We start from the raw sequence: 24,438 nt of genomic DNA, 5'->3' as shown, positions 1-24,438 counted from the left end.
TCAAAAAAATAAAGGCAAAAAGTAGCAGATCTACAAGCTTGGAAAAGCATCGCTTTGCGAGCAGAGCTTACAGATCTGCTACCCTTGATACTTTTGGGGTTTTTGCTTCTGTGTGACACTGTAGTATGATCAAGTAGGAGGTTAATTTATGAAAAACACAAAAAAGTTAAAACATGGAGATAGGAGGTTTCTGCCCGACGACGGCGATTTGTGTGTGTGTCTGTGTGTGTGTGTGTCTGTGTGTGAGGGTTAGCATGATGACAGGTTCAGGGCTATACATAGCGTAATTATCCCCTGGATTAGCTCTTGTCACCTGCACATACATGCGCACACGTGCACACGCACACAAGCAAAGACGTTATATGTGCGTCTCTCTTTCTCTCTCTCTCTAGTCCTCTCCTTACCACATGGCACTCTCCCTTTTATCCCCACACACACACACACACACACACACACACACACACACACACACACACACACACACACACACACACACACACACACACACACACACACAGGGGGTTTACGATGTCAGCGCATGTGTGACTAATCTGCTCAGTGACCATGAGACAAGAGAGAGAGACGGAGAGAGAGAGAGAGAGACACACAGGTGAAGGAGTGGAGAGGGGGAACAGGAGGAGAAGAGTGACAGTAGACGGCCAGAAGAGAGCAGGAGAGGAGGATGGGTGACCAGACGGTGGTTGCTAAGGGGCATAGCTACGCATATAGCACAGTGATTGGTTATTGATAGTTGTTGTCATTAACGACCACAGAGACAACATCAGAGATGAGACTGAAAGAGACGCCACGCAGTCCGTCATACCAGAGGGTACACAACTCTGTGTGTGTGTGTGTGTGTGTGTGTGTGTGTGTGTGTGTGTGTGTGTGTGTGTGTGTGTGTGTGCAAGAATACTGTTACCCTTGGTGTGAAAGCATCTAGCTTTCGGGGCTTAGCGTTGGCTATTCAAAAATAGCAGATATAGCAAGCTCACAGCCACGCTGCGAGCTTGTACATCTGCTATTTTTTTTAAAACATCTTCAAACTGTGAAAACTACTGATTTACAAGGCATTTGTGGAATCAGTTGACATTACGATGTGGAGTTTTGCCTGATTTATACCTAGGCTTCTTGCACCGAAAATAGCCGATATACAAGCTCACAATACGTCCCGTATTGGCGCATTGTGAGCTTGTAGATCGGCAATTTTTTGGCTTTAGGGTTAAGGCCAAAATGGCCCAAATTTCAAAAAAAGAACATGAAAATGTTATGTCCTCATAAGTATAGTAATACAAAGCGTGTGTGTGCGTGTGTGTGTGTGTGTGTGTGTGTGTGTGTGAGCAGGCGGTGCGCCGGCAGAAGGAGCTCCAGCAGAGCGTCCACTGGGCTCAGGAGAACGACAAGTCTCTCAGGCTGATCCAGGAGTCCCTGGCCAACACGGACCGCCACCTCACCGCCTACCTGGCCGACCACGTGGACGCGCAGCAGATACCGCAGGAGGCGCAGGTATATAACCCCTACTCTCTGTGCGTGTGTGTGTGTGTGTGTGTGTGTGTGTGTGTGTGTGTGTGTGTGTGTGTGTGTGTGTGATCGATAGGAGTGGGAAATAAACACATTTTCTACCCAATTAACACTGGTGACATTTAGGGCTGTCTGGATGCCGCAGTTGTAAAGTTCCTGCACGCCACCATGGAGACCGAAGGCCACGTCCAGACGGTATTGACGCACGTGAAGTGCCGCCCGCGTGTAGCAAGGAGAACTCCAATTGAGAACACACACAAAAACAAGCCTTGAAGTAGAACACTGGCTTATCGGAACGTCGATGCTCGCTGGCACTTGCCGGTGTCGGGTATAGGTTCATTGACAATAATGGAGGGGGGGGGTTGTTTTGACCCACGCCGTTCGTAGCCAGTGTGTATTGAAAGGCCTTGAAGTTCAACTCCTCCACGGTGCATTCCAAAGAGCACACTAGCGACTCCTACAAATAAGGGAGTTACACCGCACCTCAAGCCAGGTTCAGGCATGTGTGATGCATCACAGGAGCAGGACATTATATAACTAAAAGAACGAAGGCACAGGGGCAGCTTCGACGAATTAAAGCCTTTTTTTTATTTAGGGTGCGAGTACTATAGTAGCAACGTTTCGATGTCAAAAATACATCTTCGTAGACGAAGATGTGTTTTTGACATCGAAACGTTGTCACTGCAGGTTTTCTATCTGACTAATATTAATAGCTACATGCCTGATTGATGCCTGATAATAGTTCTGGAATGGAGTGTGTCTGGTTGGCAGTTAGTGTTTCGCAGAGGATGTGAGTTTGTTTGCCAAGTCTCTTTGCACACCATCTCTTCTCCATCCTTTCCTTGTCTTAATACATCTAAAAAGCCCCTGGAAAGTATCTTCAAAAAGAAAACGGCTCTTCAAAAAAACGAAGTAAAAACATAAATATTTATCTCTCCCCATGCGCCTTCCAGTGAATTAACCTTCCGCGGCACGTACTGTTGTCATAAATAATTTGTTCCGAACAATGTAGGTTTACGGGTCAAACTCATGAAATCTCGTTGTTCTTTTTTTGTGGTGCATAACCTCAGCCCGAGATATTTTCAGCCGTCCTTTAACCATTTCAACTGCAATCTTTTTAATCGTTGTCATCTTTGAAGGAGATCAACTTTTTCTTCCCATTTTCGGAAACCATTTTGGATATACAAGGTTTCCGTGCACCCGACAGTGACGATCATTCCTGACCGAAATGGGACTTGTGAATGATTAATATGAATGGACGAATGGTAATAATTCTGCATTATGAAGGACCCATGCCGAGGTCGACAGAGGGATAGAGAGGTGATTGGTTTTTCCCCGTCGCTTTGTTGAAAAATACAATGAACACGAGACTCTTTCATGAATCCATAGTGAATGGTTTCAATGTTGTTATTATTAAAATATGACGAGTTGATAAACCACCAGAGAGAGACTGGCAAGAAGAATGGAATTAGTGTCTATCTGTGTGTGTGTGTGTGTGTGTGTGTCTGTGTGTGTCTGTGTGTGTCTGTGTGTTTATTTGTTTATTTAAACGGATCCCCATTAGCTGACGCCTTAACGTCAGCTAGTCTTCCTGGGGTCCAAAACATTAAAATGCATTAACAAAAACATTCAACGAATATATCACAGTGTATTACTAAGAAATACTAAAAACAGCAAAAAACGAAATAATACATTTTACAAAAGTCGATAATCACATAATAGATACCAACAGGGATACAACAGATTTAAAAAAGTAGCGCTATCAATCTGGTACGTAAGAATAGATGTTACTATATGTTTTCAGTGTACAGCAGTAGATGAAGTCGATGGGTGAAGTGTTAGTATGAAGCAGGACATTGAGTGACGATGTGCACTTAAGACAGAGGGACAGAGATTATGTCCACGTGGACACCAGGCCATCGAAGCATGAGGCACACACACACACACACACACACACTGGGGGAGGGCTGGGAATGATTAGATTAGCGTGTTATGGACACTAACAGAGTGCGCGAATGCTGGCACGTAGCCGGTATTGAGAGAGAGAGAGACAGAGAGACACAGCAACACACACACACAGAGAGAGAGAGAGGGACTTCACCTTGGTGTGTGCTGCCCCCTTGTGGTGGGACGGAAGTGACACTGATCACTGATTCTCTCAAATTTTAGTTTTTTTGTTTAGATCATCACCGTTCTTTTTTTTATCAGAAGATTATTTTATAACACAATTATGTCTGCCGTTTTGGAAACAGTTTGCTTTTTTCCCTGTGTGTGTGCGTGTGCGTGTGCGTGTGTGTGTGTGCGTGTGTGTGTGCGTGTGCGCGTGTGTGTGGACAGAAAATCGAGACAGAGCTGAGTGGACACGAGGTGACCCTGGAGGAGATGAGGAGAAAGAACGCAGACAAAGACCCAAAGCACCGAGTCATGGCTCAGATAGACCTGACTCAGGTATGTGCGCACTCACAACTAAATAGATAGATAGATAGATAGATAGATAGATAGATAGATCCACCGTGGTAAATCCGGCTTTGTCAAGCGTCTATACAAACACAACTGGCCTGTGTTTGGGGGAAGGGAAGCCGGACGGGAGGGCTTGTTGTATTTTTCATTGCACGTCCTCCTACGGGCTGGGGGGCAGTCAGCAGGGAGTGTTGGTCGGGAGGAGTGGGGACGAAGGCCCCTACGTCCTCCCGGTGGGGGCTCCTCACTGGCAGGTGAGTCAGTGGGATGCAAGAACAGTGACGATATATAAGAAATGTTTTGTGGGGAGGAATTCATTGGCATACACATTTTAACCCATTAAGACCTGGAACTGTGTCATTTTTAGATTTGAGCTAAAAAGCATTATTTTACACTTTGGGCTATTCAAAAATAGCAGATCTACAAGCTCATAGCGCGGCACCGAGTGCCGCGCTACGAGCTTGTAGCTCTGCTATTTTTGAAAAATCGTGAAAATGTGTGCAAATCTTTGAATATATATATTTTTTAAAGCGAACATTTTTAACTCAAATCTTTGCTTCTGGGGGGTCCCTGGAACAAAATATTTTGATGGGGGTCCGCGGCCAAAAACATATAATTGTGGGGGTCCTTGACATGAAAAAGATTGAGCACCACTGATATTGAAACATACGTTTTTCAGAATACTGTTGAGATTTAGGAGACATGTAGAATCGGCTTCAGGTCTCAATGGGTTAAGTTGAGTGAGTGATTGATTGATTGATTGATTGATTGACTTGATGGACAGACCCATATCTCACCGTTGTCGCTGTCCCGTCTCACAGAAGATGCTGGGGGACGTGTGGACCAAGTTCCGCCTGTTCCAGAAGCCGGCCAACTTCGACCAGCGGCTGGCCGACTGCGAGCGCACGCTGGCCGGGGTCAAGGGTCAGCTGGGCATGCTGGACATCCGCAGCGTGGAGCAGGACGTGGTGCAGTCCCAGCTGGAGCAATGCATGGTGGGTATTCCCCCCCCCCCCCCCCCCCCCACAGCCCTTAGCAGAAAAAACTACAACTTTATTTTTCATAACTTTGAAACCAAATTTTCTTTTTCAATCATTCAAATTTGTCTGGGTGCTTTATAGCATTATTCTGTGGTCTGACACAATTTGAATTCATAATACTGCTTATAGGCCTACTCATACTGGGTTAGGGTACTTCCTGTTTACAGGGTCTTTAACCCATTAAGACCTGAGGCGATTCTTAAAAAAAGTTTTTTGAAAAAGAAAAAAAAAAAAAAAAACGTTTTCAAGATTTTTCAAAAATAGCAGATCTACAAGCTCATAGCGCGGCACTCGGTGCCGCGCTATGAGCTTGTAGATCTGCTATTTTTGAATAGCCAAAGACATCTAAAGTGACACAGATGCGTTCCAGGTATCAATGGGTTTAACAGAGGAATTGCTTTTCTTTCTTTGGTCGATCAAAAGTGCTATTGCCTCATTTGTGTGTGTGTGCGTGTGTGTATCCGTCCCCCCCCCCGCTAACAGAAGTTGTACAAGACGCTGAGTGAAGTGAAGGGGGAGGTGGAGACGGTGATAAAGACGGGCAGACAGGTGGTGCAGAGACAGCAGACGGAGCAGCCCAAGGAGCTGGACGACAGGCTGACCGCCATGAAGCTGCTCTACAACCAACTGGGAGCGCAGGTCAGTGCGCACTTCATCACACACACACACACACACACACACACACACACACACACACACACACACACACACACACACACACACACACACACACACGCACACACACACACACACACACACACACACACACACACGCACACACACACACACACACACACACACAGTGGTGGAAAGTAACTAAGTACATTTACTTAAGTACTGTACTTAGGTACAATTTTTAGGTATTTGTACTTTACTTGAGTATCTCCAATTTCCAATACTTTTACTTCTACTCCACTACATCTCAGAGGCAAATATTGTACTTTTACTCCACTACAATTATTTTAAAACTTTAGTTACTAGTTCCTTTTCAGATATAAATTATGATATAATGAAACATACATTAACCACTTTAACCCTATTTTATACATAGGCTATTTGAAAATAGCCGATCGACAAGCTCACAACGCGTCGCATCGCGCCGCGTTGTGAGCTTGTAGATCTGCTATTTTCAAATATTTAGTACTTTTACTTTTGGTACTTTAAGTACATTTTGATGCCAATACTTTTGTACTTTTACTCAAGTAAATTTTGAATTCTGGACTTTTACCTGTAACAGAGTATTTTGATATTGCATTATTGGTACTTTTACTTAAGTAGAGAGTTTGAGTACTTTTTCCACCACTGACACAACACACACACACACACACACACACACACACACACACACACACACACACACACAGTCATACATTACATTACATTACATTACATTACAGTCATTTAGCAGACGCTTTTATCCAAAGCGACTTACAATAAGTATATTCAACATAGGTAGGGAACGAAAACTACTAATCACCAGAAGTCTTTAGTGCATTTTCTGCAAAAACAAGCAACCAAGAGTATACCTAGCGCTAAGGTAAAAGTGCAATATATCAGCTACCTATTTCCTTAAACAGATGAGACAAAATAGCTAAATCAAATGAGCATGAGCTAAAACAAATAAGTGTATCGACTAAACAAGATCCAATAAACAATCCAATAAACAATACAGCAATAGAAAACAAGCGTTCGTACAACTAGTTAACAACAGCAATAGCAATTTCACACATTGGCATTGTCCTAATTAATGGCCTACTGGCCTATGTTTTGGAAAAATGCCTTTCAAACAAATAAACCTAAATCATCTCTTCATGATGCTGATCCTCCAGGATCACACAGGTCAGTGCACATCATCACACACACACCAGTGATTCTCAACCTTTTCAAATTCCGTGGACCCTCCGGTTTAATATGCATTAGACCACAGACCCCCATTTGAGGGCCATATTAGGGTCTGTGGCCTAATGTGCATGAGACCACTCAATCTTCCTCAGGCCGGGACCCCCCTCCCCCCCAGAATAATCATATTTGAACTGGGGACCCCCCACCCTGACAAGCACTCGGAACAGTAGGAGTTGAGGCGTTACATTGTGTGTGTGTGTGTGTGTGTGTGTGTGTGTGTTCTCCAGGTGACAGAAAGTAAGACGGAGTTGGAGAAGAGTGTGAAGTTGTCCAGGAAGTTGCGTAAGGAGCTGAACGCCCTGACGGAGTGGCTGGCCGCCACCGACGCGGAGCTCACACAGCGCTCTGCCGTGGACGGCATGCCTCAGGACCTGGAGGGAGAGCTGGCCTGGGCACAGGTGACACGCACGCACGCGCACGCGCGCACACACACACACACACACACACACACACACACACACACACACACACACACACACACACACACACGCGCGCACAAACAAACAAACAAACAAACGAGACGCCCTTGCTGATTGGGTAGACGATCCACTGAGAGCCACGGAAGCCACGATGTGGACGCGGATGTAAACAAAGGCTGTCTGGGGGGAGGGGGAGGGTCTCGTCTATCCACCGGAACAAAAACATTTTGACCGCGATCGGCCATTCTGTTGTAGTCGGCAGTTGATGTATACGTCCTTGGCAGACAATGTGTTAATAAGGTCTACATTACACACACAATCACACATCGCTAGAACGATAAAAGCGTATTCCTCCTGACAGTCAGGTATACAGCATTAACCCATTAAGACCTGAGGCCGCGTCTAAAAAAATCTAAATCCTAAAAGAAATCGGAAAAAAATATTTTAAAAGAAAATCACGATTTAAAAAAAATAGCAGATCTACAAGCTCGTAGCGCGGCACTCGGTGCCGCGCTACGAGCTTGTATATCTGCTATTTTTGAATAGTCAAAGAAATCTAAAGTGACACAGATGCGTTCTATGTCTAAATGGGTTAATGAACAGGCAAGGGAAAAGAATAACAATAAAAGAATCTTGGGGAAACGCTAGTCCCTCCTTGAACAGGATCATGCATTCAGAATACATTTTATGTTGCCAAGAACATTTGCATATTATACAAGGAATGTTAAAGCCCCCCCCCCCCTCCCCCCACCCTTTCCTCATCAGTCCGTGCAGGGGGAGACGGTGAAGCGGCAGCCCCAGCTGCAGGCCGTGGTGGACCTGGCCGAGGCCCTCAAGGCCGTGCTGAGGGGCCACGGGGGCCTGGTGGACGACAAGGTCAGCCTGCTGCGCTGCAACTGGATCGCCGTCACCTCCAGGGCCGAAGAGTGGCTCAACCTGCTGCTGGTGAGCCTTGGATTGAGATAACGAGTATCGTCGTCAATGACAGTCAATGAGTTAATTTATACCTATAGGCAGTGGTGGAAAGTAACTAAGTACATTTACTTAAGTACTGTACTTAAGTACAATTTTGAGGTATTTGTACTTTACTTGAGTATTTCCAATTTCCAATACTTTTACTTCTACTCCACTACATCTCAGAGGCAAATATTGTACTTTTACTCCACTACTATTATTTGAAAACTTTAGTTACTAGTTAATTTTCAGATATAAATTATGATATGATGAAACATACATTAACCACTTTAGCCCTATTTTATACCTAGGCTATTTGAAAATAGCCGATCTACAAGCTCACAACGCGTCGCTTTGCGACGCGTTGTGAGCTTGTAGATCTGCTATTTTCAAACATTTTAGTACTTTTACTTTTGGTACTTTAAGTACATTTTGATGCCAATACTTTTGTACTTTTACTCAAGTAAATTTTGAATTCTGGACTTTTACTTGTAACAGAGTATTTTTATTTTGCAGTATTGGTACTTTTACTTAAGTAAAGAATTTGAGTACTTTTTCCACCACTGCCTATAGGTGTCTTGCACCGAAAATAGCCGATGTACAAGCTCACAACGCGCCGAGTACGTGGGCGATACGAGTCCTAGTTAGTATAGTAATACAAAACGTTTGTGTGTGACGCTTCTCTCTGTGCGTCCCAGGACTACCAGCGACAGATGCAGAAGCTGGATGGAGAGATGACGGAAGTGAATGAATGGATAGACGGAGCGGAGAGAAAGATGGAGGAGATGGACAGAGACGGCCCCAACGACGTTGTGCTGAAGGTTATAAACGTTTTTTTCAGTCTTCATTCCTTTCTTTCGTTCTGTTTAGCATTTTCCCCGATTTCTTCCCAGGCACTTAAGCCCTAGTATAGAGTATTTCGTCATGCAACCGATTCTTTATACAGTTTCAACACTATTTGACTCTTTGATGATTCAATGTTTGGAAATACAGTATTTGTTTGGAACTATTGTTCACAGATGGCAAGTGTTACTTCTGCTTTCTTCTCCTTCTCTTTCTTCTTCTTCTCTTTCCTCTTCTTCTTCTTCTTCTACTTTCTGAGCACGCCTAAACACGTTTTGGCAATACCCCCCCCCCCCCCCCCTTAAATATCCACTGCCAACCTCCAGTGTTGGTCTTGAGGAGGGTGTAGACGCAATGGCTCCTCCGGTAAACATGCAGTCATTTCACCAGACAGCGAGGAGTTTCACCAGGAGAACAGGAGGTTCACACTTCTCTCCCCCAGATCCCCTTCCTGCTGAACAGGTGCCACGACCAACCAGAGCGGTGACAAGGACACAAAACCCCAGCTGGCTTTGCCAACCTGTGATCACTGCCAATTGTGTTGGGAGCGCCTGGGCCAAGCCGGAGCCGTTGATGTCTTCCTTTCTTTGCATCGCTTCAACCCCTCTCCCTTTGTTGAAAGAAAGAAAGAAAGAAATACAGAATGACAGAAAGAAAGAAATAATTTAATTTTTGTATGTATTGCGTGAGGGTGGGGAAAGGAAACTGTGTTGTAAAAATATATTTTGGAGCCTCGATATCCGCAGTAAGTTTTACATATATTTGGGTCATTCAAGGCATATTTCCTATGGGTTACTTGAAATCTCTATTGGAAGCTTTTTCTTAATTGTTGACATTCCCTGTGTGTGTGTGTGTGTGTGTGTGTGTGTGTGTGTGTGCGTGTGCGCGTGCGTGCGTGTGTGTGCGCGTGTGTGTGCATGTGTGTGTGTGTGTAGACGCTGCGTGCGGAGCTGGAGCTGATGCGTGGTCGGGTGGAGGAGGTGCGGTCCCTGGCTGACGAGCTGATGGCCACGCGGGGCGAGAACTGCCAGAACCACATCAGACCCAGACTGGACCACATGGACCAGCGCTTTGAACACATCTCCCAACGCATCACCTCTGGACTGGTACGATGGAGGGAGGGAGAGGAATGGATGGGTCAATGATGGATGGATGGATGTGTGTGTGGGAGTACGTCGGAGAGGCTTAATGTCGGTATCAGCCAAGAACGCGGGAGTCTATCCTCGCCTGGGATCGAACCCATGCCCTTGTGGTCCAAAGGCGAGAGCTCTACCGACTGAGCTACCCAGAGTTTGAGGACCCCCTGGAAAACGAGATGATGCATCTCAAGGGGTTTATCCTCCAATAACATTTTGAAATAAAAACAAAAGAAAAAACACAATGGGAAATGTATTAAATTAACCACTTAAACCCTTGATACTTGGAGTTGGACGTGAGACTGGACATGAGTTGCCTCTGTACTTGTCCTCCCTCTCTTCTTTCCCTCTACACCACATCTCTGCACAGAAACTAGACGCTCTATAAGCTTGACAATGTTGTGAGCTTTTTAACCCCCCCCGCTCCCCCCAGTACATAGTTGCTAGGGTTCAAGTGGTTAAAGAGCCTGGAAATGTCCTATTTTGGTCATTTTGGGTGTTTCCTCCTTAGAGCAGTTTTCTGGGCGGGGCTTAACGCCTCACATGATACGCACACTCAGGTGAGTTTCAGTGATGTCATCAGTGTCACTGATGGCATAATTCTGTCAAGGTGTCTGTGCCATCTTCTGGCTAGAATAATTCCTTCACTGCCTTCAGTGGACTGACCCCCTCCCTCACACTCCTAAGCAGGAAAACTACAGCTTATTTTTCATGACTTTCTTTTATATAATCCTGTGTGTCCTATACCAGACTGCAGCTACAGCTAAGGAGTTGGACCAGTACCACAGTGAGGCAGAGATCTGGCTGGGGCTGTTGGAAGAAGAGGCCAACCAGGGAGAGAACCTACAGGAAGACGACTTCCAGGAAAACAAGGTCAACCTCATCTTCCGCTGCACCTTTTATTGTCACACCACAGGTTTACAGCAGGTCCACCAGAGTGGGTGAAAGTGTTTTATTTCGTAGACAAGCTCCCCGTCGTTTGTAGTTGTCAGGAGAGGAACGGAGAATAGAGAAAGAACAAAGAAAACGGGTCAGGTATTCCTGATATGAGTAGAGTAAAGTATAGACTTATACATACACAAGGAACATGGTTAGAAGGAATGGCACTGGAATGAGGCAGCTAAAATATCAGTAGATATAACAGATATATAATTTATAGGCCTGTAACGATACAGTAACTGCATCGATGCATCGTTTTGAATTTTCAACGATCTACTATATCGATATGCAAACAGCTAAATATCGTATCGTTTGACTTTGAATCGTATCGAATCGTTTTGCAATGCAAATAATCGTATCGAATCGTTCTGCAATGCAATTATTATTATATCAATACTAAGTACTTTTAAGAAGAAAAAAAGAGAAAGAGGGGTTTATATCCAGTATCCAGGTATTTATTTTTCACACAGAATCTTTGGGTAAATAAATAGTTACTATATCGATTTTAAATCATTGAATGGAATCGTATCGTTCTAAATTAACCTGTCCTGTATCGTTCATGTATCGTATCGACTAAATCGCTGAATCGAAACGTATCGTATCGTTCTAAATTAACCTGTATCGTTCATGTATCGTATCGACAACCAAGTATCGTGATACGTATCGAATCGTTGTTAAAACGTATCGTTACACCCCTAATAATTTACATGAGGTTAAAAATAAAACGACATTAAAATACAAGCAAAAAAGGCAGTGAATCAGGCAAAACATAGGTGGCAGTTCGCATACAGCAGCACCAGAGCGCCCCAACAGTCTTATGCATACAGAAAAATTATCCTGTGTGGTGGCCTGTGTCATTCAGGATGGCCTGGGACAGGCGGTGCTCAGCATTTTTCTTTTCTCCGAACATTTTGATGGTAGCCAGGCATAAACACTTCAGAAATCTGGTGGTATGGCACTCGCCTGGCCATAGTCGCAGTAGCGGTGAAAATAAATTAGTGGCTGGGGGTGGAGAGCGTCCTCGATGATTCGCTCAGCTTTGACTACACACGCCGCTTCTTGTGTGTTTCTCGGAGAGAGGGAAGCTCACCTCCCACGGTGTTCAGTTCCCGGTGCAGTTCAGGATGGTCTCGATGGGGCTGTTGCAGAACAACCTGAGGATTCGGGCTGGGCCCACCCACACCCACACCCAGAATGTCTCCAGCCCCACCCCCACCCCCACCCAGAATGTCTTCAGATGACAGAGACAGTACAAGGCTACAAGCGCTGCTACTACCTTTTGTCCCATTTGAGGATCTTTTGCACGCAGAGGATCTTGGAAGTCACTGACCCTTTCCACACACACATATACTGATATACTGTACTTGTGAGAGAGTTCTGTCTCATTTCCATTCACTACATTAACTCCCTGACCTATAACACTGAGGACCAGCAAATTGTCACCATAATTGTCCTCATCTTTCTGTCCTTGTGGGAACATTTGGTTCTCACACAAAGTCACAATAGCTGCACACACACCACGACACATATATGCACACGTTCCGTATAACTCTAATTTAATTCCCTGTATGTATTTGTTTGCGTGTGTGCATTGTGCGTGTGTGTGTGCGTGTGCGCGTGTGTGCGTGTGCGTGCAGGACTGTGAGGAGGTAGCGGTGAAGGAGTTGCTGGTGCGAGGGGAGAACCTGCAGAAGAGAGCCCCCGACCCCGACAAGAGAGAGCGAGTCCGACTCAAACACAACCAGCTCAACAGCAAGTACAACACCGTCAAGGTAACACACACACACACACACACACACACACACACACACACACACACACACACACACACACACACACACACACACACACACACACACACACACACACACACACACACACACGTTTGTATAAATCCTTAATTGAATTGTCCGCCTGATAATGGACTATCCAATATCACACCGGTGTGAGCTTGTAAGATCGAGTATTTTTGGGTGTATACGACAGCAGTGCACACACAAGTACAAATGAAGTGTAAATCTAAATTAAATTTAAAAAAAAATGTGTTGGGACATTTGGTCCTCACAAGTATAGTAATACACACACACACACACAGACACACACACATCGTTAAGTAAAATATTTATCCACAAATCAATACAAGCTAACGGTGTGTGTGTGTGTGTGTGTGTGTGTGTGTGTGTGTGTGTGTGTGTGTGTGTGCGTGTGTGTGAGCACACGCGTGTGTGTGTGTGTGTGTGTGTGTGTGTGTGTGTGTGTGTGTGTGTGCGTGTGCGTGCATGCGGCGTTCGTGCGTGTGTGTGCGCACGTGTAAATGCAGGACCTGCGCTTGACGAGGAACAGGAAGGCCATGGCCATGGCTCCACAGTGGTACCAGTACCGCAGGAAGTCACATGACCTGCTGGCCTGGCTGGACGACATCCAGCGCAGCGTGGAGCAGCTCCCCGACCCCCCCGAGGAGAAGACCGTTAAGGTAGCACACACACCCACGTACCGTCGCTGGCGAAACCTCTTATCTCCGGTTTTCTAACCATTTGTGTTTTTTCCTAAATTAACGTCCAACTTTAATCACACTACAGCGTTGCATAATAGCGTCAAAAGTAGCTGATCTACAAGCTCGAAACGCGGCGCGAAGCGACACGTTTCGAGCTTGTAGATCTGCTACTTTTGACGCTATTATGCGATTGAAGTTTTTGGACATATGAGGTTTCAGTACTGTTAAACTTACACCTACACATACAGTATGCACACAAATGATTATGTACTGTACGTACTACACACTCTCTCTCTCTCTCTCGCTAATCTTTCTCACCTGTCCTCCTCATCACACTCTTCATCTTTTTATTGGACTTATTTAAAACATTACATGTTTTAAATAAGTAAGGAGAGGAGAGCAACTTTTCCTCTCCTCTCCTCTCCTCTCCTCTCCTCTCCTCTCCTCTCCTCTCCTCTCCTCTCCTCTCCTCGGGGTCGAGCCTGTTTGCAATTCAAATCCAAAAACATAAATATTTCATTTCAAAGGGAAATCGTTGAAATTGAAATGATTGGAGTGCTGATCGAGTGCTCTCTCTCTCTCTTTCTCTGTCTGTCTGTCTCTCTCTCTCTCTTTCGCTCTCTCTCTGTATCTCTCTGTCTGTCTCTCTCCCTCCCTTTCTGTTTCTTCTCTCTCTCTCTCTATATATATATATATTATATATATATACATTCATATACTGTATAAATATTTGACGACTCCATTCATTTCTGAGATGAATGAATTAGCCAATGACAAGAAGGTGTGACCCCTCCGCTCCACCCGGAGCGTTGACCTCTCTGTCTGTCTGTCTGTCTGTTTTCATTGACGTGTGTCTGTTCATTTCCAGATAACCACTATGACATTCCGCTGAGCGGTCTGCCTCATCACCGCATCGCTCCACATCCGCAAAAAAAACTGCCATGCCACGCTGTCTGTCCGCCCGTCCGTTTGTCCGTCTGTCCCCTCTTTGTCTGTCTCGCTCTGTCCCCACAGCCCCGGGGCCGTCCCGTCCTGTCCACACATTCTCGTCTCCGCTTGACACTTGGGTTGCCTGCTTCTTCTTCTTATTTTTTTTTTTTTTTTCATTTTTTTTTATAGCTCCCAGGAAGAGAGGCCCCGCCCTGCCCCCACACACACACAACTTAAGCACAATACGTACTTCCTCTGACGTCCGAACTTTTAATTGCAAAAGGGAGGCGATTATATAACTTCAAATGGACGTCATTCCGAGCTTTGGAACAGGGCGGTCCCAGGAACTTTTCCCTCGAAACCCGCGCACCTCTAGAAACAGTGTTTCTCAAACTTTTTCATGTCAAGGACCCTCAAAATTATGTTTTTATTTGGCTGCGGACTCCCTGTCTCGAAAAATATTTCTGTGCCAGGATTTTTCAAAAATAGCAGATCTACAAGCTCGTATATCTGCTATTTTTGAATAGCCAAAGTTTACAATATATTAGTTTTAGTTTAGTTAGTTTTTTCTAATTTGTTTTGCTGGGGACCCCCTGGTACCCCCACCCAAGGACCCCTGGGGGTCCCCGGACCCCACACAGAATAGATACTTCGGAAAGCCTTTCCGAACCGGAAGATTTTCCGACGTCAGAAGGAGTAATGTGTTTTGGCCAATAGCTTTATAACCTGTGTGCTCTTCAAAGGCTATAACAACACCTGTACTGGTTGATGTCAATAAAAAGTCTCAATGGCAGTGTGTGCCTCCTAACTACAGCACCTATCTCGTCATTTCCTATATAGCCAGAAACGGAGAACGTTCTAACATACGATATGGCTTTTCTGTGCACTGTACTGTATGTATGTCGTATGTGTGGTTTACGCTTAACAGTCTGGTGTTACCAGACGTATCGGAGATCTCCGCCTACTAATATACCTGGTCAAGGCACATTTATTTATATATCACATTTCATATGACAAGCGCACACTCAATGTGCTTAAAAATTTAAACAGAGAAAATGCAATGGTCGACGATGACGCAAAATGCACATTATTACATATGATGTAATTGATTGACACATACTGTAAGAATGATTTAAAATAAAGTGACAGTAGAATAAAAAAAGTTAGATTTGGTGACATGTAAATTCAATCGAGGGTCTAGAAAAGCAGAGAAAACGGCCGCTATAACAAACCTAACAAATCCTGATATCGTCCCAATGTGAAGTACCGCCTCAGAAATCTTTGCATTGTTGCAAAAAATGCGGTTATTTTTTCAATTATTTTCACCCAGCTCAAGCATCTATATAAAACTGAGATCATATTGGTAGGCGGGAGATATCCGAAACGCCTGACTATGCGAGACTCCAGTACAAACAAGATGTGTTGTCCCTTTTCGTTCATGTACCGTGCGTGAGTGTATGCTTTCTTTTCGTTCGTTTATTTTGTCTTTGACTCCTGAAGCGTGTCGGAGACTATATCCATGTGTGCACTTTCCACCCCACGCTGGACTTTAAACAGCCAATAGCGAGTGACCTGCCCCTCACCCACATCCCCCCTCCCGGTTGGTTTTTATCCAATAGGAAATTGGCTCAGAGTTCGAGGAGAAGAGGGCGGACCTTAAGGAGGTGCAGGGCTTAGCCAGTCAGCTGTCAGAGGGCGGAGCCGCCAAGCTAGTGGAGCCCCGCCTACTCCAGCTGAACGCGCGCTGGGTAGAGGTGGAGGGCAAGTTCATACCCTTCAAAAGACAATGTGTGAGTTTCCTATAGGCCTGGTTTTATCTGCACTAACAGGAATATCGCCGCTGTCGGGCAGAAACCTTGTATCTCCATATTTCAATGTCAAATCAGTAGTTATCACACTTTCAGATGTTCAAAAATAGCAGATGTACAAGCTCGCTTGTATATCTACTATTTTTGAATAGCCAACGCAAAAAAATCTAAAATGACACATATTATGCTATCCCGGTTGTAATGGGATAAGAGTGTCCCACAAAAGAAAAATAGCTGATCTAAAAGCTCTCAACTCTTCACACTGTGACGTGTTGAGAGCTTTTAGATCGGCTAATTCTCTATTCTATAGCTCTGAAAGTGTGTCTGGGTTTTATAAACATTTAACCAATGAAAAATGTTTTGGACATACAAAGGTTTCTGCCCGACAACAACGATATGACATACTAACTTAACTATCCAAGACAATGTGGCCTGGGTTTCTATTCACTAACAAAATAACTCGACTAGATAAGGTTACATTACTAACTACTGTAACACTAGCCAAAGATAATGTCTGCGGTGCAATATAGGCCTTTTCTATTCAAAAGTCTTAACTAACTTTAGTGTTCAATTCAGTTTCAGAGGTTTAGTCCATCAGGTGCACATGAGTACATAGTTTACAACCAATGCTTCTCAACTAGTTTCTCTACAGGGGCCTGTATTAAATGTAGGAGTCAGAACATCTTATGTGCAGTGGTGGAAAGTTACTAAGTAAATTTACTTAAGAACAATTTTGAGGTACTTTTACTTTACTGGAGTATTTCCAATTTGTTTTACTTTTAATCCACTACTTCTCAGAGTCAAATATTGTGCTTTTACTCGACTACAATTATTTGAAAACTAAAACGTTACTAGTTACTTTGTAGACATATATTAACTACTTCAGCCCTTTTATACATTTCGGCCATTTGAAAATAGCCAATCTACAAGCTCACAGTGCGTCGCATTGTGAGCTTGTAGATCTGCTATTTTTCAAAGGACAGAGTGTTTCTACATTGCAGTATTGATACTTTTACTTAAGTAGAAAATGTGAGTGTTTTTTTCCACCACTGCTTGCATGGGTTTAAACTGGCCTTTCAAAGGCCAGTGAGGTTTGATTCATAGATCAGTTGATTAAGACAGAAAACAACTGTAATCGTACAGAGGAACTTCAGAGTTGAGTTTTTTGGGTTTGTTTGTTTTGCTGCATTGTGGTGTTTTTACACGTTCAAGTGTGTCCATGTGAAACGTGCTCACATGCTCAAAATCTCATTGGTTTGCCCTGTCTTTGACTCTGTCTCACCGCATGCCCACCCTTTCCCTGTCAACCAATCACATAACACGCCTGCCCCCCTTGCAGTTCCCCGACCAGCCAATCACTGAAGATGTATGTATCCCAAGTCACCCAATCACAATAAAGCACTCCAAGAACACCCACACACACAACCAGGGCTCTGTCTAAAGCAAAGTATATACATCATAAATCATCATAAATCACTTCAAACATTGGGAAATCTTATTTTTCCTTTTTTTTTTTTTTTTTTCTCCTGGTGAAACATTTTTTGTTTAGGCCATTTAATTTTGTTTCTCCAGGTGAAATATGTTTTGTCTAGGCCATTTAAAAGGGTTGGTTTATGGTGAGGTTCTGATGATGAGAGAGGGAAGTGGCATACGTAACAAATACACAGGAATTAAAGGCAAAGCTCATAGGAAAGCTCACAACGGGGAGAAAAGAAACGGGTCAAGCTTCGGATACCCTGCTCAACAAAGTATTATGCAGGGTTTAAGTGGACAAGTGGTTAAACTCTGGTCTCGTTTCATTTCACCACCCGTAAACGAGCAACAAGCATGCATGCAGGTACACCTGTCAGAGGTAGTACAAAGTTGATACAGTACAGAGACACTTTTAGTCCTTTAATGCTAACACAGGCGATAACTAACAAGAGGTCTGTCAGAACTGTGTGCTGTCAAACTGAAAGCCAGAGTGGAGAGTGGTCGATCAATCGAGTGGAGGATTGATATCTGTACTGTTATTTTCACCATATGGTGAACTTTCTCCCTTTGTCAGGTTTCAGTTGTTTTACAAGGATTAAGCTCGAGTTGCATCTCATGCAATGAAATGAGCTATACAAATGACGTTTATATTCTCAATTCTACACAGTCAAATCCTTAGTGATCATTTAACTCCGAAGAGAGTACAAATGAAACCAAATGGACGCTTACGGGTCCATTTGGTTACATCTGTACACTCTTCAGAGTTGAATTAGCATTGGACGATTTTACTGTGTGGCATGTATCCGTCATTACAGAAACGGCAAACACATCACAGCATGACATGGGGCCAAATGTTACCCTACATCTTAGCATATTTCATACAAACAGTAGCTTGGATTATACAACGACTTGTCCGAATAATAAAATCTCTGTTATAGTCAGTCACACTAAAGCAGTGGTTCCCAAACGTTTTAGCTCAAGACCAAAAAGAGAAATGTGACGTTTGCCCAGGACCCAAACTAGTGAAAATAGCAGATCTCCAACCTCACAACGTGTCGCTTCGCGCTGCGTTGTGAGCTTGTAGATCTGCTATTTTCACTACTTCTTAAACGTTTTCTTTTTAAATCTATATATATATATATATATATTTATATATTTGTATATTTTAGTGTCTTCCATTTATTTCACGGAAGACACAAAAAAGGGGATATTTACTCGTGACCCATAACAATTGGTCCACAATTGGTCCACGATGGGTACTTTTGCCAACATGGGTTGGCAAAAGTGGGTCCGACCCGTTTGGGAAACACTAAAGACAATACTCTTTTACTGACTATATGGTTAACTCACAATTCGATACTGTGGCAATATTTGGCCCCCTCGATTACGATGATATCACGATATCTGCGACAATCGATGCATTGATGCAAGAAATCTTATCTATGACACATCACGGATATCTGTAACTGAAGAAGAAAAGAATACCCATAAAAAAGGCCCAAAAAAAAGATAAAAGACACATTCAAGTGCTAAGCATACAGTATGTATGCTTTATGTAAACCTGCAGTGCTTCTTAATAATGGAATATCATAATATATTCATATTTGCCGTCACGATACTTTACGATAAGAGGGATTACGATCGATATACGGTATCGTGATTATATAGATTTTTTGTCCCACCCTTTTTACTGACGTATCAAAGCACCTCTGGACAAGTCAAACATTTATCACAAGTGGGTGGTGAAGTGAAATGACCCAGCTGAGTAGATACCGTTGTTGTCGGGCAGAAACCTCTTATCTCCGTGTTCAAACCTTTTGATCATACTTGATCATACTACAGCGTCACACACAAGTATCAAATAGCAGATCTACCAGCTCGTTTCGAGCTTGTAGATCTGTTATTTTTGCTATTTTATCATTTTAATCCTGGAAAGTAACAGTTTTGGACATATGAGGTTTCCACCCGACAGAGGGCGATACGTTCCATTTAGAGTGTGAGTCATCCAGGCAGCTCCATTGTAGTGCTGCTCTCTCACTTACACTCTATTCCATAATAACATTGTTCAACTGACTATTAGACTGAGGGACTGTATAACCACCGAACCACTTAACCACTTAAACCCTATATACGGTTGACCGTAGTCCCCCTCAGGGCCCTATTCTAGGGTATTTTCTGTTTTCGCTCTGCATTAAAATATCTTTGCTGAAAATAGCCGATCATCAAGCTCACAACGCGTCGCGCTGCGACGCGTTGTGAGCTTGTTGATCTGCTATTTTCTGCGAAAGTCTATCCCACAATAAGGATGCTAGGTTTTACCAACAAAAACATTTGTTTAACGATAAGCACAAAATTGGGCACGACAGGGTTAAAGTGGTTATTAAGCTCTGCATCAAAGGAGCTTTGTTGACAATAAACAAAGAGAAACATTTATTGGGGAAAAAATCTACAGAAAGCAATGAGGGAAAGTCGAGGTGGGAAATGGGGCTGATTTCCAGCGCCGATGCCCGTGTCCTTTTTGAATCGGTCAAAGCACCGGAAACAGGATTAAATGCAGCACCACATCGTAAGATTTTTTTCTAAAAATCAATTTAATTGAAGTTTCAACAATAGTTTGAACGTGTCTTGTGATGAGATGACGTTCTGCATGGCTGGTATGAACACAGTGAAAACCATTCTGGAAAATCACATTTCTCTCAGTGGATCATCGTTGCAGAACACAACCTATTAGGGCTGCAACTATCCATCACTTCATTAGCTATTATTCTACCAGTTACTTTTGCCATATAATCGAATAATCAAGAAGCACAGTTTTTTAAATATATATATATATATTTATTTGGAAGTGACTATGTATTAAATTATCAATTATTTCTATTTAAATAATTGATTGAACCGATTAGTTCTATTTAGTGTTGCAGCCCCGCAACCTATACAAGTTTAGAACATATCCATTGACTTCAACCAACTTCTTCTTAGCTCTAACTCTACAATAGATTAAAATATATACTGCTACAGACTTGGCTCTCAACTGGAGTCAAACCAAGATCAGAATTTTGCCCTGATGACTATATTAAATCCAACAGAATTCCTCTTTTAGAGGCAGAAACATGGCTATTATCAATGTTATTATTTTAGTTATATATTTTTGGATCTTGGTTGAAGTCAAAGAAGTCACTTTATTAGATGTGTGGTCCCAGATCAGTGGACGTGGTCTTTTAGTCTGTGTGTGTGTGTATGTGTGTAAATGTAAACTTTTATTTGTGGTAATAACTAGCATGTGTTTGGTGATTTCATTGGTGGACTTAGTTTGTGCGTGTTCTCTAACCTTTTCCCAAGTTTTCCAAATATCTGACTGACTGTGTGTGTGTGTGTGTGTGTGTGTGTGTGTGTGTGTGTGTGTGTATGTGTATGTGTATGTGTATGTGTATGTGTATGTGTATGTGTATGTGTATGTGTGTGTGTGTGTGTGTGTGTGTGTGTGTGTGTGTGTGTGTGTGTGTGTGCGTGCGTGCGTGCGTGCGTGCGTGCGTGTATGACTGTGCCCACGTGTGTATGTTTGTGACTCTGTATGTTCGTGCCTACTGTATGTGTGTGCGCGCGCGTCTGTGTGTGTGCGTGCGCGTGCGTGCGTGCGTGTACTATAGGAGTACCTGTCAGAGCTCCAGTCTCTGCTCCATGCGGTCTCGGTGGCAGACTTCCAGCTGAACTCTCCTGAATACTGGTCTGCTGTCTACCACAACCTGCCTGAGCAACAGCACTGTCTCCAGGTCAGTATAAATGAGTATTTTATCCTGATTGGATCAAATTGGTATCCTGACCTGAAAATGCATTCTCTGTTTAATAAAGAGCTGGAGAGACATGGAGACTCCTGTTACTGAACACACAGTCTATAGCAATGAGTACTATCAGAATATAGAGCTATTTAACACTTATTTTAACCAAAGAAATCACTTACCCTGCCTGTAATTTGAGTGTATTTTAATGTATTTTTTAATACCACTACCACCACCTCCAGGAGGTGAAGGGCAGCATGGACAAGCTGCTGGGCCCGGTGGAAGGAGCCCTGGCCAAGAAGGAGGAGATGGTGGCGGGGGCCCGGCCCCTGGAGGGCCAGAGGATCCAGGAGAACGCCCTGCTCCTCCAAACCAACTGGGACAAACTCAACAAACTGTACCACGACAGACTGAGGTGAGGAGAGACACACTACCGAGGGAGAATGGAAGAATTAATGAGTTAACCCATTCAATCCGTCATTTTAGATTTTAGCTATAGCCATTATTTTTATACTTTGGGCTATTCAAAAATAGCAGATGTACAAGCTCATAGCGCGGCACCGAGCTTGTACTGTAGATCTACTATTTTTGAGAAATCATGAAAATGTGTGCAAATCTTTGAATATATGTATTTTTAAAGCGAACATTTGTAACTCAAATCTTTGCTTCTGGGGGGGAGGGGGGGGTCCCTGGAACAACATATTTTGAGATGGGGGTCCGCGACCAAATACATATAATTCTGGGGGTCCTTGACATGAAAAAGTTTGAGAACCACTGATATTATAGCAACATATGGTTTGCAGAAAAATTAAGACATTTGTAGATGCGTTCTCGGATTTAATGGGTGTCATGAATGAATGAGTGAATGAATAAAAGAAAGAGAGAATGGATGAAATAAATGATTAATCAATGAATAAATGAAAGAATAAATGCATTGATTTAAAAAAAAAAATACCACTTGAAACCCAGCATCTCTATTCTAACTATGGATGATGTTTTACATTTGTTGTAATTTAATTTGACCTATATTATATAGGAACTTAACTAGGATGCATGTGATGCTTCCTTCTGAAATGAGATGGTCAATATTTCCTAACAATTGTTCCTACCTAGGAAGCTCCCTTGTTTTTTACTCGATTGTATTTATTGTTGTACTGTATTATGTGTGTGTGTGTGTGTGTGTGTGTGTGTGTGTGTGTGTGTGTGTGTGTGTGTGTGTGTGTGTGTGTGTGTGTACGTTCAGGCGCTGGGAGGAAGTCAACGTTAAGTGGCAGAAGTTTGTGGCTGACAAGAAGTCGATGGAGGATTGGCTGAGTGACGCTGAGAGCTCCCTCAAACTGTACGACAATGACCCAGCAGCACACAGACTACACCTCAGGGTAACGCACAACACACACACACACACACACACACACACACACACACACACACACACACACACACAGGTTGTGAATGAGGTGGCTAATTCAATCCCTCTGAGAGACTGGTATTGGTATTATACTGGCATAGAATCTAATCAAATAGAAACTAATATTGAATCGAATATTGAATTGAATAGAATAAATTAGAATCGAATATTGAATCGAATAGAATATCTAATAGGATAGAATAGAATATACCAGTGATTCTAGTGAACTCAAATCTTTGCTTCTGATCGGGGTCCGTGGCCAAATACATATCATTTTTGGGGTCCTTGACATGAAAAGTTTGAGAACCACTGATATTATAGCAACATCAGTGGCGCATTGAGGTTGCCCTCATTTTAAGTGTCGTCCAGATCTGAAGTGTGTGTGTGTGTGTGCGTGCGCGCATGCACACGCGCTCGTGCACGTGTGTGTGTGTGTGTGTGTGTGTGTGTGTGTGTGAGATCAGAGCTGACCGGTCCACTTTAGCATGCATGTGATCAGCTCTCTTGGCCCACCTGCACACATGTATGCCCACCTCGGGGTGCTAAACAAGCGACAGCTTGTGACTGACAGCAAACAGCTGTGCCGTCCACCTCCACTCCTCACACAGACCAGAGCCTTGTATTAGAGAGTTGCGTCACCTCGGGGGGGCAGAAAACAGCGCCGGTCACGTGGTTCATGATAACACGAAATAGTGACCAGTGGTGGAAATACTACCGTAATTTTCGCACTATAAGCCGCACCTGACTATAAGCCGCAGCAGCTAAATTGAATGTTTGGAACATATATAAGCCGCACTGGACTATAAGCCGCGGGTGTAAAATCAATAGATTTAGGAGGTCCCCTAGTGGCCGTTAGCTGTAAAAATCCATAGATAAGCCGCACCGTTATATAAGCCGCAGGGTCGAAAAATGGGAAAAAAGTCGCGGCTTATAGTCCGAAATTTACGGTACTCACCTTTTGTATAAAAGTATCAATACTGCTGTGCAGAAATACTCTGTTACAAGTACAAGTCCGGCAATCAAAATTGACTTGAGTAAAGATACAAAAGTATTGGCATCAAAATATACTTAAAGTATCAAAAGTAAAACTACTGATTGTGCAGAATGTATCAAAAGTTCAAAATGTATCAAAATCTTTTGAAAATAGCAGATCTTCAAGCTCACAATGTGTCGCATCGCAACACATTGTGAGCTTGTAGATCGGCTATTTTCAAATGGCCGAAATATATATAGGGCTGAAGTTGGCTAATGTGGGTTTTGTGATGATAATCTAAATCGTATTAAAGTAACTAGTAACTAAAGCTGTCAAATAATTGTAGTGGAGCAAAAGTACAATGT

The 24,438-nt window shown here is 43.3% G+C and overlaps 1 protein-coding gene across 1 annotated transcript in view; it reads left to right on the top strand.

The window, feature by feature from the left end:
* Positions 1 to 24,438, top strand: part of dmd (dystrophin) — a 500,806-nt gene that overhangs the window by 355,280 nt on the left and 121,088 nt on the right. The window contains exons 34-48 of the mRNA XM_080421894.1: positions 1,342 to 1,503; positions 3,856 to 3,966; positions 4,800 to 4,973; positions 5,502 to 5,657; positions 7,148 to 7,318; positions 8,105 to 8,284; positions 8,992 to 9,114; positions 10,072 to 10,242; positions 11,023 to 11,145; positions 12,849 to 12,983; positions 13,532 to 13,684; positions 16,255 to 16,425; positions 21,564 to 21,686; positions 21,935 to 22,107; positions 22,936 to 23,071. Of these exons, the coding sequence (XP_080278020.1) occupies positions 1,342 to 1,503; positions 3,856 to 3,966; positions 4,800 to 4,973; positions 5,502 to 5,657; positions 7,148 to 7,318; positions 8,105 to 8,284; positions 8,992 to 9,114; positions 10,072 to 10,242; positions 11,023 to 11,145; positions 12,849 to 12,983; positions 13,532 to 13,684; positions 16,255 to 16,425; positions 21,564 to 21,686; positions 21,935 to 22,107; positions 22,936 to 23,071 (2,262 nt within the window). The remainder of the gene's footprint in view (positions 1 to 1,341; positions 1,504 to 3,855; positions 3,967 to 4,799; positions 4,974 to 5,501; positions 5,658 to 7,147; positions 7,319 to 8,104; positions 8,285 to 8,991; positions 9,115 to 10,071; positions 10,243 to 11,022; positions 11,146 to 12,848; positions 12,984 to 13,531; positions 13,685 to 16,254; positions 16,426 to 21,563; positions 21,687 to 21,934; positions 22,108 to 22,935; positions 23,072 to 24,438) is intronic.

This window comes from Gymnoscopelus braueri (assembly GCF_963280865.1).
Source record: "Gymnoscopelus braueri genome assembly, chromosome: 24".
In the NCBI taxonomy this organism is placed as follows: Eukaryota; Metazoa; Chordata; class Actinopteri; order Myctophiformes; family Myctophidae; genus Gymnoscopelus; species Gymnoscopelus braueri.
Note: the sequence above shows the minus strand (reverse complement) of the source record. Positions and strands in the feature narration are given on the sequence as shown.